The sequence below is a fragment of the Orbicella franksi genome, chromosome 11 (assembly GCF_964199315.1).
Source record: "Orbicella franksi chromosome 11, jaOrbFran1.1, whole genome shotgun sequence".
Lineage (NCBI taxonomy): Eukaryota > Metazoa > Cnidaria > Anthozoa > Scleractinia > Merulinidae > Orbicella > Orbicella franksi.
This window is the reverse complement of record NC_138155.1, coordinates 12,539,635-12,553,410: the sequence shown is the minus strand read 5'-3', so window position 1 is coordinate 12,553,410 and position 13,776 is coordinate 12,539,635. Positions and strand designations below refer to the sequence as shown.

The window sequence follows — 13,776 nt, the reverse complement described above, 5'->3', positions numbered from 1 at the left end:
CGACTTCAAAGGCTTGTATAGCCATGGTATGGACTCTATTAAGAGTACACGAGGTAGATAGCACTCTCGGTACGACATGGCCATATTTATGTACATTTTCTAACCGATTTTCCAAAAACATACCCGCTATTTTGGTGCAAAGTCTTTAATACGGTTTTCATAAATTCAGACATATATTGGCACAGAATGTCCTAAACTGCTCAGGGATATCCCTAGTTTGATTCTAAATGCTTTAGAAAAATCGACAGAAATTAGACACGCTCGGTTTTCGACCTTTCTGAGTCATGCAGCCTTGTACCCTTGAAATAATTATTTCAACGGAACAAGACTGGATGACCCAGAAAGGTCGAAAAATGAGCGTGTCTAATTACTGTCGATCTTTCTAAAACATCAGGAGTCAAACTAAGGTATTCCGTGATCATTTAGGACATTCTGTGCCAATATATGAAAACCGCGTTAAGACTTTGCACCAAAATAACGGGCAGGATTATGGAAAACAGTCAGATGTATAGATGCCACTATATTCAGTATCAACCCCCCTTAGCGGTCTGTACTAAAATGTCCCTGCCAAATGAACTATCCAAATAATAGTATTTGTTATATGTCAGCTTGTTTTGTAAATATTAGTGTGAAAACCAGCGTGAGTAAGAAACAGACTCTGAAATCTAATTTGTTTTGTGAATGGGTTTTGAGCAAATCAAGAATGTTGATTATCTCTTGAGTGACAACTACAACCAGCTAACCAATTTAGGCCGCTAAAACATGACTAGTTTATAACAAGCAAGAGTAGTTCTAACGTAAACTCCGTTGAGAGCTTATTCACCCATGTTGCAAATTATCTCGTTGTTGTGATTTACCACCTAACCGTGTGTTGACTCCAGTTTTGCCTAGGTTGAAGTTTTTTGTTCCATCCAGTTACATTGAAAACCTAAACAACATTCATTAAATTTACCAAATTTCTATACTAGTATTTTGTACATGTTTGCTTAGAATTTAGAAATTTATATAGTTTTGAACCAATTTGTAAAAGTTTCTTAACTAATTTAAAACTGTCTGATAGAATTGTCTATTAATCTCAATCTTATTCGTAATTCGTATTTCACTCTGCATGTATATTTGTATCGAGCACTCCAACGGTTGTGTGCATACACGTTTATTTTTCGTTTAATTTCGTTGTTGAAATATTGGGAATCGTAGTTTGAATATTTCAAGCCAAGACAGAATTTTTTTCCAGCAAAGAAGTTATTAAAACAACGGAAATTAGAATTTGACTAAATTCGCCAACAAATAATTTTCAGTCCATTGAATTTTTTTCCACTCACAAATCGTTGTTAGGCTAGAATATGCTAGAAAGTGGATCCGACATAAAGTTCTGTATTTAAAACTCTATCCTGCAGAAACGTCCCCTGTAGCAAATTTTAATGTTGTTCCCCTTCAGGCTGTTTAAAGGAAAAAAAAAAGAAGTAAAATGAAAATTCTTACCCTTAATGCGAATGTCAAAGTTCCCAAATCTATTGCACAGACCTCGGTACGGCGAGAAATCTGCCGGCGTAAATATCACTAGAAGAATGAATAACCCAATTGCTATCTTGTTCATTGTTTCGCCTTAACAAGGTCACGATTTAATTTCACTAATGAGCATTCATTTTCTGCACTGCTTTAGTTTGACTTACACCCTGATCGAAATTACGTAGCATGAATTATACACATCATTTGTCAAAGTAAAAACAGAAATTTGAATTAAATCTTCTATTGTATTTAGAGAACGTTTTGTTTTGTAAAAATAGCAGGAATTATTTATGACTTTGGCTTCGTTCAAAAGTTATGAAACCAACGCTGCTGGAACTAATTCTGAAGAATAGTCACAAACGGCGCACTTTATTGATGAATTTGTTAGAAACACTACATTCCGCTTAGACCTCCTCCGAAGATTGTCAGGTCCGTCAGATTTGCATTTCTCAAAAAAACAAATAAACAAAACCAAAAAACAAAACAAAACAAACCAAAAACAAACAAACAAACAAACAAAAAAACAAAAAACAAAGAAAAACTAATAAATATTGTGGAACATTTTTTGGGGTTAGTCTTGAGTCATTATTCACGAAATTTTGAAAGTAGGATTCTTTCAAATAAATTACATAAACTTGAATCGTTAAAATCTTGGAGTAGTTTACTCTTGCATTGGATGTAGTAACGCTTTGGTCAGGCATAAAGGATACAGTAAGGATACTCCAGATGAAACAGTGCAAACAAAACAAGAAGAAACTGCATACTTGTAGTCGTATACGAGAGTCAATGATGGGTTGGTTTACCTTCTAACCGGATGAGAATTGATTAAAGAGGAAAGGGGCACGAGAGCACGTGAAGAACGTCTACGAGAGTCACGCATACGACTGGAGTTGGACAAGAAAGTGGTGCGATTAATTTTAAGTGTTTTTAAGTCCTGGTCAAACGGCGTGACAACCGCCGCCAACTATCATGCACTGTCATCGACTATCACCATCATTCACTTTTAATTCCTTAATTGCCTAAAGCCACCACTTTTGTCTTGACCTTCACGCTGCTTGCTTTGAAAATAGACGCACGCCTGGCTTGCGTCACACCCTCCAGGGGCATGGGCCACCTACAAGAGTTCTCCAGAGGTCTCTGTCCTGGGCGTTCCTCTCGAGCTGACTGCAGCTCAGCCCCCAGTCTCCTGATGTCTGATTCATTTTTCCAACACCGCGAGTTCCGTGGTCGTCCACACTTCCTCTTGCTCTAAGGGTTCCGAGGCAGAGCTTGCCTCTTGATGCTGGTTAGGGGTTTGCGGAGTATGCGGCCTATCCATCTCCAACGTCTCTTCAAGATCTTGGCATCATCAGGCATCTGGTTGGTTCTTTGCCACAAATCACTGTTGGACGTCATTCGTCCCTGCAAATAAAATCTTCCAGGGTGGGGAAGTACAAAATCTGAACCACTCACGAAAATCTCGAATATTCTCGCTTGGGTGAGACACAGGGAACGCAAGACGAAATTTGGTCAGATTAGCATGCCACAAGAATTGACAGAGAGCGATCGGAAGAGAGAGTTTGGGGCGGGTTGCGGGCTCGGATTTTCTCTCCAACGGACGAACGTCAAGTTTCTGAGCTTTTGATGTTTGCAGTTTGTAGGTGTGTAATGTAGTAGAGGGATTAGTCATATGTCGTCTCAGTTGGAACAATGGCCGACACATTTTTTGTCGCAAGTTGGTAGTAGGTTGCCAGTCTCGACCGATTTCTCATTATGAGAATGAAACGAAAATTTTCTAGGAGCTTCTAGTGTGAAGTCTAGGCCAGACATTTACCAATTCTCAATTGCGGGTAAGCTTTTTTCTTTTTTTTTTTTTTTTTTTTTTTTTTTAAATCAGAACTAGTCAATAGAAATCATGCTATGTTCAAAACGTTTGTTTATCACACTCGCTTAATATGGATATTTTTTTGGTCGTTTGCGGGGAAACAAGGATCAGCCACCTTCACCGTACCCAACTATTTCATGCTAAGGGGCGCATAAGGCCTCAAGAACAAGGATCAGTATCGTGAATTATTTTTACGTGAACCTTTAGTTCGAGAGTAGCACTTTAAGAAAATGGGCGGGCCCCACCGTTTTAACGGTCAAACTCTGACTTGAAGGTGGGGCTTTTTCTTTGATTTGTCAGATGTTCGCGCGAGTTGATGGTGTGATTTTTACCGGTTTCTACCCTCTTTTATCACGATAAGTGCATACTTTTATGGCTTGCTTTGTTCCCTTTATATCTTAATGTTTTCTTGTTAATTTGTTTTTGTAGAGGGTATGTCATCCGTTTGTTAATTGGCCGATGTTCAGAATTTTTGGATCCTGGATCGGATACCATCTCATGCATTTTCAGTGAATTTTCGCTATGATAATCATGATCATTGCCTGTCTTGAGTTGTTATCTCAAACATAAATTTACTACTCTAGTTTACTCTTGGATGTTATTGTTCAATCATTTATGGCTAATTATTTTTGATGTTTTTGTTATTTTTAATTTTTTTCCCTTTTACATGGCCTTGCATTTACTGAGAACCCAGGAATGGACACTCGAAGCAAATACAAGTTACATCTGTCACCTAAGCACGAGGTGAAGAGAAATCTCTAACTGTCATGAGCTTGGACATTGATATTCGTATTGGCAATGTCTGAGGCAAATCATCAGTAGGCCATTTACATTAAAAACGTTCAAAGAAGTTGAGCATGACCAAATCGTGTTTATCACGTTGTCTACAAAATAGATACATACGGTACATTGGATTTGTAAGTTGCTATTTTGGAAGAGTCATGGCGTATGAATCCTTTTTGATTTAGAAAATACAGCGAGTGAAATTCGATTATTCAAGCTTTACACAAGTTTTTAGTGACAAAAAATTGCTTTGTTTCGAATTATTTAACTCTTTTCTTCGTAGGTTTCACTTCTTAGCTCTCGTGGCGTTAAACGATAAAATAACATCTGTCAACAAGCATTTTGTTGGCCAGTGATGCACCGATGTACTTCATGCACAACTTGAGATACCGTATGTATCTAAGAAAGAAAGTGGTGAAGTTAAGTTCAATTCCGGAAAGTTAAGATCGAATTCGAATATGTCAGAACTGGCAATAACGTTCCGTTCAGCCGTAGAGATTCCAAAACTGAGTTGTTCGGCACTGAAAATGGCGGTTTTCGATTACAAGACATCCACAGCTGTGACTTGGTCTGCGAAAAATTTAATGTGGATGTCTTTCGAGATTTCTTTGAGCATCGGAAACTAGCAAACCTTCTATAAGTCATATTTCCATATCACCTTCAGAACACGGAGGCGTTTGCAGCTCGCTTAGCAGAATGCATGTGAAACGCCTCCTGGAACACGCGAGGGTACACACAGTAAATTCGCAGGAAACGATAGCCATTTATTTACTTCTTTTAATATCCATTATCAACACATGTTAAAACTGCATGAGCCCACGTAAGCACAGTCGCAGTTGGAATCAGAAACGTTGGTGGTTATCGTAGGGATAAACCATGTCTTTATTTTTAATCCGTTATGCACGTCATGTCATCAGCACCTATAAACAATTTGTAATATATCAGGCAAAAACGACCGTATTTGACCACCTATGCAAACACCAAAAGAGGGTTAAAATAGACGCATAGCGGAGTATTTTTGACGAACTTCGAGGCCTTTGGAAATGTGGTCAAACACTGTCTTGATTCTTTGATTTACATTTTCGATCGACACCAAAATTTAGGAGCAAGCGGAGAAATAAAATCGTAAAAATCTATGCTAATCAAGATCAGATATGCAAAACCGTCACCTGTTAATTACAAAATTAGGCATTTACTTGTACTGACTATTCTAGTATTTTATTTGACATTTAACTAAAACGAAAGCTTTTGTAGACAAGCTAGATGACACATTTACTAAGACTATTTGTAGTTTTTCTTCGAAAGTCGTAAAACAACAAAACTAAAGTAGTCACTCCAGTGAACCAATTAAAACTCAAAGCCAAGACACGTAGCCGACTTAAAAGGCGGGAAAAGGTGTGCGAGCGTGTCATGCTTGGTTTTAGCTTTATTTCTGATTGGATGACAAAGTTCCGCGAGGTTTTTACTGCAGTAATTGCCTGCTGAGTAATATCTCTCTATGTGTTATTATTCGGGCTTCCCTAGGAAAGCCCGAGTCATAAAATGCAAGCGTTTTGGTCGCCAAAAGAGGGTCATGGTTCCAGGTGTTCCATGCGTAGACCATAAAAACTGGGGACGAGAAACGCGGCATTGCTCGCTCTTCGTGACAGAATGCGGTGTTTTGCGAAGAAAGTTTTGGCAAGAATCGCGCCTTATACGTTCATCACACATGCAAAGATGTCGATCGTTTTCAGAAAGGGTCGGTCCACGAATTATATTGCTTGAAAGCCAGCCAGGTAAGCAAAGTTCACGCTCAAAACGTTCTCGTGAGATAACAACTGAGCCGATTGCGGTATGAGTTCAATCTACGAAAACACTGGCAAAAAAATAGGCAGTCCCTTATAAATGAGAGTCTTTTTCATACTCCTGCCTTGATTCAATAAAAATATCTGGCTTGAATATTTCTTCATAAACTGCGTTAAGGCTCGCAAATTCTTGGAAGTTATCCGCAAAATACACAACTTGAAAGTTTATGCAAATTATGTGCAATGCAATTTAAGGTTACAGTATACCTTCAGATCGGCAATTTTCTTCAAATTTGGATTTTTGGTTCAAAGTAATGATCGAAGAGTAATCTCTAATTTCTGAAAACAAAATTGAAAAAAACTCAATATTGGCGGAGAAATGGAGGTTTTACGTTACGGCCGGAAGTAAAAGTTCCCTCTTGATTGACAGCCCTATAACGCGTACGCAATCAACCGAGACTACTTTCGCGGGAATATATGGATACCACGAATTGGCTGGCTATTCAGATCCAAGCATTTTTCGTATTAGATGTAATTCTATTAAGTTATAAGTAAACATGGGCCACGGAAAACATTGTTTACCACTTCGAAAAAGCGAAGAACGAATGAAAACACATCAATGAGTGAAGAAGCGAAAGTTGGCCTCGCGGATGAAGCTATAGCTATCGTTTCAAGCGGGCGAAAAGATCGAGTCAAGAGTACAGAAAGATTCTGTAAAAATTTGGGAACTCGACAGCTATAACAGCGATGTTTACATTGACTCTTTTGTTGAGTCCGATACTGATGAATCGCCCAACTCATTGAGATCCATTGGAATATTATCCATGCACATTTGCTCCGCCGCGCTTTCTTTTGTTCAGTTTGTTCTCGTCGCCCAGCCACTCTAGCGTTCGTATCCTTTTTCGTCTTCCCCATTTTGCCAGACCAGCTTCAAGAAAAACCGAGCTACAGAAAAATTATCTCTCCGCCTTGAGCGCATTGCGAAACACAAGGGTTTTTTCGAGATTCACGCGTAAATTTAACCGCGAGTTAATGGTAGTAAATTTTCCAAGCGCTGATTGGCTCAGTGATCTGAGAACCCAGTTCAAGGCGTTTGTGGGCGGAGTTTGTTTGCGAAGCAAGAGATTTTTCTTAGTGCTGTTTTCTCGAATAAATTTTTTCGCTTGAAGCAGACACTTTAAAGAGTTACAACTCAAAGGGGATTTGTTTGATTGCCCTCAAATTTGGACAGTAGCTAGATTAACATATAAAAAACAAAAACGTGTCTGCGAATTGTTTATTTCGACATATTTTTTCTCCGAGAGCAATTTTTGTACGCTCACTTCACATTTTTTAAATCCTATTTTGAAAATGTTCTGTAACTTTTTACTGCAATTGAATGTGGAAAAACGCAGACACGCTTTTTTTAGCGCTTTTTGTCCTGAAACCGAGGAAAAAAATAGATTGGCGAAAAACAAAATTCGCTTTGACTTGTAGCTTCCAAAAGGTGATTAGGACGTTCGCATTTAGTGGCCGTGAAAAAATCGGCACTTCATTTTATTTCAAAATTTTTGGTATGGTTTGATAGCCAGCTCTATAAGCTTTAATTTGATATAGGGGTTTAGGTATCTACATCTTAAACCGGACGCGCTACATCGCTTGGACGTGAGACACCCCTGAAGGTATACGGTAACCTTAAGCCTAGTCACAGGACTGTTGTTTTCGCAAAGGAGTTTATCGTGATTCGTTTTGGCTCTGTCGAAAGGGATTATCCGTTCTCCAAAGGAGATATGACTCTTGAAAAGGGTCTAAGATCGCCACACGGCAAAGATGTTCAGCTACACAATTTACTCGGATCGTCACGACAAGTAAACAAACTTCGTACAATTTCTGCTAGCATGTACAAAGTAATCGCCATAAGTTGTAAAAAGACCTCGAAATTTTTTTTGCAAACAACTTCTCCATCAATGCGTAGACAGCTGTGCTTCATTCTTGAATCAAAATGGTTTAAACTCAAAACTTTCGATAGGATGAGGAGGACACACTCAACGAAGCAACTTGAATAGTAAATATCTAAGCGGACCTCTTGTGCTAAAAAATCCTGATTCTTTAATTTCCTTTCATTGTGTCCAATACGCGTTTTCGTAAAGTACGATTTGATACTGTGGTACGAAGCCCGAGTAAACGCGCTTAGAGCGTCTAGTTAGGATAGTGAAATGCTTCGCTGGGAAGCGCTCCTGGAGCATCCCTCCTTGTTGAAACGTTTTTCAACTAAGAAGCTAATCTCTTGCAAATGACACTGGTTAAACTACTGGTAATGAACAGCTGTAAACGAATGAGGTACATGCCATGTCAGGTGTGTACCGCACTTGTTTTAGTGCGAGACTTTGTAAGATACTGCTATCGACAAATTCGACATAGACTTAATAGCACCCAATCACAGTGAGTATTTATGGTAAGGAGCGTTATTAGAAATGAAGTAAGACGAAAGCAAATTCGTCAAGAACAAACGGGCACTGGTATTGACACTTAAGCTTCCACCTAGGAGTACTTGGAAGAACCCACTTTGCATGAAGGACAAACTATATAACTTACATTTTCGTTTCCAGCGTTTAGTTCTTTGTAGAACTCGCTTGGGTTGAAAAACAAACTATTTTTTACATTTTGGCTTTTAGCAAAGCGTTCTTGTGCAACTCCTTTGGAGTGAAGAAGGAACTGTTATTTACACTCTGGCTTCCAACATGGATTTCAGTGTGGAACTCTCTCTGCTTCTTCTGGTGGTGGTTAAGGTCACTTGTCCTCGACCAGTGATTTCCTCTTGGCGACATAGGACCATGTTTTTAAAAGCTGCTTTCATCTTTCCGTTCAGACAAATATACAACCAAGGGTTTATGGCGCTGTTAGCCTGGCTGAACCAGTAGCAAATGTAGATAATTACATAAGGATCCCACATCGCCCCACGCCCGCTCACGCCGAAGCTCACACCTTCGTCCATCTGATAGACGTGCACTGGAAGCCAGCAGAGTGCAAACACCACAACAATAATGATGAGCATTCGGATGAATTTCTTCTTGGGGATTTCCTGTTCTCGTTGATTTTCACTTACGTTATGATCCACGGGCACTTCATGGAACCACAGTTTTCGAGCAACTTGGGTGTACAGAACTGAGATGACAGTGAGGGGCAGGAGGAAGCCGACAGCAAAAAAGTAAGCATAGAAGGGCAAAATTAGAGATTCCTCAATTCGACACTTGCCTCGGATGAGCTTGAAAGCAACTGGTACGATTGACATCAAGGCCATGGATGAGATCCAAATAATTGGCGTAATGATCTTAGGCTTCCTGAACCAAATGCTCCGCCGGAAAGGATGCACAACAGCAAAGTATCGATCAAATGCTATTACAGTAAGGCAGAAAATGGAGGCGATCGTCGAGACATAAACAGCATAGTAGAGAAACCTGCAGCTAAAAACCTGAAGAAACTCAGAGCTTCCAGAGACATAAAAGTGAGTAATGCTGACAGGCATCTGAAACACAACAACCATCAAGTCAGCCACCGCCATGTTAACAAACATGAAACTTGTCAGATTTCTTGTTCTTGGTTTCTTCCACACGGTGTAGATCAGCAGTGTGTTACCAACCAAAGCTACGAGCATTGTTATCGCATAAAGCACGATCAGAGACAGTACGATGGTATCATCGTCTGTCATGTTCTGTGAATTAAAACAAAACAAAAAATGTTTTCAAAGTGAAGGAACTTCTTAAAACTAAACGTTTTAAGGTCGAAAACACAAAAAAGTAATTTTTACGGTGGTTTTGAAATTTTGCGAGTATTTATTTGATCCCAGTGGTGGTGGATGTTTGCTATTCTCTTCGACACGGGTGGAGGGTGATGGTGGGAGGGGGTGGTTATTCACCTTCTTACCACAGGACCCTCGTTTCAATTCCGCTCGCCTCCTTGAAATATTGTTTACGATGTTAGCCTAATTAGCATAAGGCACCAGTTTCTTATCAAGCTACAAAGATATCATTTCTGAATATTGGAAGTGCATGACATGATTAGTAGTAAGTTGAACCGATGTATTAAATACGTTTTTGTTTGAGAAGGTTTTAAATAATTAATATTTTACAGAGTACTTTGGTTCATTAGAACATTTACCACCGAGATTTTCTGTAGTTTTTGAGAGCAAATACCTCCTTCAGTATCACAGCCAAGTAGTTAAACATTCACCAAACACTCGGTCTCGCAAGCTTTTTAAATGTTCCAGTACGTTTCATCTGAATATAATTCACTGTCTTTGGAAAGTCTATGCTAAGTAAAGAGATGTGAAGTGTGATGAAAGGCCTTTTAACGGGCTGCGACGAAAATGTTACAAATTATTTCGAATAACGAGACAGAAGCGCAGCTAATAGTACTGTTCTTGATCCAAACTCTGCCACGACTGATCAATAAACTAAAATTAAAGTGGAACTGTCATTAATTCGTAGATATGGAAGTAGCCACTGATTTCCCTTTCCCGGAGGCGTTTGAAACCGCCGCACAGATAAATGAATAGCTTAAAATAACGGAATTCAATGGTGCATTTTGCAAAAAAATTCAAACTTCTAATTGATAGATTTTCTTCATGTTTTCGCCAAACGTGGAAAATCGGTAGAGAAAATGATCCACCACAAGACAAATGGGGTCACCGAACGTTCAAGATCGTTAAATACCCAGGCAAAGCTATAGAAATGACCATCTTCCCTATCATTAACAAAGTGTATTGTCGTTTGTCTAACGATGTAGTCACTTGAGATGTAGATCGCGATGTTTCGACTGCTTACTGCTAGTCTTTTTCAGGTGATAAGGTCGACTGATTGCACGGTATCATTTATATCACACAGGTCGGTTGTGATTGGTGCATTTTGATCCTCCTATTGTTCCATTGTTCCGGCGAGTAGCTGTTCCCTCAGTGGTCCGCTGTTGTGCCGTTCTCCTGTTGTTGTGTTTCTTGATTGTGGGTATCCATGCTTCATGAATTTCAATTCCACTATCCCTATTGATGTTGTTAGGGTGAAGTCTGATGTGAATAGCTCCTTTGACCCTACGTGTGTACCAGTGAGGATCTCGATCAATAAACTTGACCTCATTCCAGATAGGATAGTGGCCGGTCTCGTGGGTGTGTTCAGAAACGGCGGAGGTCTGGGTACGGGCGAGTCGTATATCCCTGTCGTGTGTATTGATCCTCTCCTGCATAGATCTCCCTGTTTCCCCGATGTAGACTTTGCCGCACTCACAGGGAATCCTGTAGACAACACCATCTTGTTTAGCCGGATTGACGGTGTCCTTTGGTCGCACTAAGTGTGACCGAAGTGTCGTGTCGGACTTAAAGACGGTGCGAATGCCTTGTTGTTCTAGGCAGCGGCGGAGAGACTCCGAAACTCCTTGGACATAAGGTAAAACGGCGGTGGATTTAAATTCTGCGACAGGCTCTCATCTTGGGGTTGTTCGTGCCTTTGTGATCTTCTGTACAAAAGAGAAGGGATATCCGTTAGAAACAAGTACAGATGACAGATGTTTCTTCTCTTCAGCGATTACTGATGGTTTGGTCACGAGACGTTTAGCCCGGTCGCACAGACACTTCACAATACCGCGCTTTACTGACTGAGGGGTGGTGTGAATCATACGCTAGGTACTGATCAGTATCTGTTGGTTTCCTGTAGACACTGGTGGTAAGGCGGCCAACAGGTTCTTTGTAAACTGACGTGTCGAGAAAGGCGATCTTGTTGTTGTTCTCGATCTCCATGGTGAAACGGATTGATGGTTGTTGACTGTTCAGGTGTTGCAGGAAGACGTCAACTCTATCCCGATCCAGGATGGTGAAAGTATCATCTACGTAGCGTTTCCAGATCTTAGGCTTGCAAGGTGCAAACTCTATTGCTTGTTCTTCAAATATCTCCATCTAGAGATTAGCAATAACCGCGGATACAGGGCTCCCCATGGCTGCGCCGTCTCGTTGTTCGTAAATCGATCCGTTGTACTGGAAGTACGTAGATCTTAATACGAAATCCAAGAGGTGCGCGATTTGAACTGGTGTAAGTGTCGTGCGGTCAGCCAGGCCTGCGTCGTTCTCCATTTTTTTGTAGCGCGGCTTGCACGGCGTCCTCGATCGGTACGATGGTAAACAGTGACTCTACGTCGAAAGATACCATGATCTCGTGGTCCTGGATCGCTTCACTGGCGATGGTGGAGGCGAAGTCAGACGAGTTCTTCACTGTGAAGCTCGAGTTACCTGCCAGGGGAGATAATACGTCAGCCAAGAAAGCAGACAGGTCGTATGCAAAGGTGTTGACACACGACGCAATTGGCCTAAGCGGTGTGTCGGCCTTGTGGATCTTCGGCAAACCATAGATTCTAGGTGGTTGTTTGTGTCGGGATCTGATCTTATTATAAACCGCCTCCGATATGTGCCCACTTCGTTTCAGGGTTAGCAGCTTCTCAGATAGCTTCAGGGTCAAGCGGTCTGTCGGATCTTTGTAGAGCAGCTGGTGCGGTCCGGAATGAATTAGCGCTCATATTTTTGCGTGGTATTTGTCAGCGTCCAGGATTACGCTGGCGCGACCTTGATCGGCCGCAAGGACGGTGATGGAGTTGTCCTCTTTTAGGCCTTTAAGGGCCTCCTGCTGTTCCTTCGTGATGTTGGGCGTGGGTGGTTGTGCCTGTTGAAGGATGGTGTTGACGGATCTCCTGACTGTGTCTGCTCGCTCCGCATCTAGTGGCCTGACTGCTGACTCAATCTTGGCGATGATCTCGGTGGCTGGGACGCTCGTAGGAATCACGGCGAAATTTAGACCCTGAAACGGAGTGGGCACATATCGGAGGCGTTTTATAATAAGATCAGACCCCGACACAAACAACCACCTAGAATCTATGGTTTGCCGAAGATCCACAAGGCCGACACACCGCTTAGGCCAATTGCGTCGTGTGTCAACACCTTTGCATACGACCTGTCTGCTTTCTTGGCTAACGTATTATCTCCCCTGGCAGGTAACTCGAGCTTCGCAGTGAAGAACTCGACTGACTTCGCCTCCACCATCGCCAGTGAAGCGATCCAGGACCACGAGATCATGGTATCTTTCGACGTAGAGTCACTGTTTACCATCGTACCGATCGAGGACGCCGTGCAAGCCGCGCTACAAAAAAATGGAGAACGACGCAGGCCTGGCTGACCGCACGACACTTACACCAGTTCAAATCGCGCACCTCTTGGATTTCGTATTAAGATCTACGTACTTCCAGTACAACGGATCGATTTACGAACAACGAGACGGCGCAGCCATGGGGAGCCCTGTATCCGCGGTTATTGCTAATCTCTAGATGGAGATATTTGAAGAACAAGCAATAGAGTTTGCACCTTGCAAGCCTAAGATCTGGAAACGCTACGTAGATGATACTTTCACCATCCTGGATCGGGATAGAGTTGACGTCTTCCTGCAACACCTGAACAGTCAACAACCATCAATCCGTTTCACCATGGAGATCGAGAACAACAACAAGATCGCCTTTCTCGACACGTCAGTTTACAAAGAACCTGTTGGCCGCCTTACCACCAGTGTCTACAGGAAACCAACAGATACTGATCAGTACCTAGCGTATGATTCACACCACCCCTCAGTCAGTAAAGCGCGGTATTGTGAAGTGTCTGTGCGACCGGGCTAAACGTCTCGTGACCAAACCATCAGTAATCGCTGAAGAGAAGAAACATCTGTCATCTGTACTTGTTTCTAACGGATATCCCTCCTCTTTTGTACAGAAGATCACAAAGGCACGAACAACCCCAAGATGAGAGCCTGTCGCAGAATTTAAATCCACCGCCGT

The 13,776-nt window shown here is 41.4% G+C and overlaps 1 protein-coding gene and 1 pseudogene across 1 annotated transcript; both read right to left on the bottom strand.

Moving 5' to 3' along the window:
- Positions 1–8,641: 8,641 nt before the first annotated feature.
- LOC145502107 (substance-P receptor-like) lies at positions 8,642–9,628 on the bottom strand. Its single transcript, XM_081481389.1, has one exon. It carries the CDS (start codon positions 9,626–9,628, stop codon positions 8,642–8,644), a length of 987 nt encoding a protein of 328 aa, XP_081337515.1.
- Positions 9,629–12,008: 2,380 nt separating this feature from the next.
- On the bottom strand, positions 12,009–12,926 carry LOC145502106 (uncharacterized; annotated as a pseudogene).
- Positions 12,927–13,776: the final 850 nt, after the last annotated feature.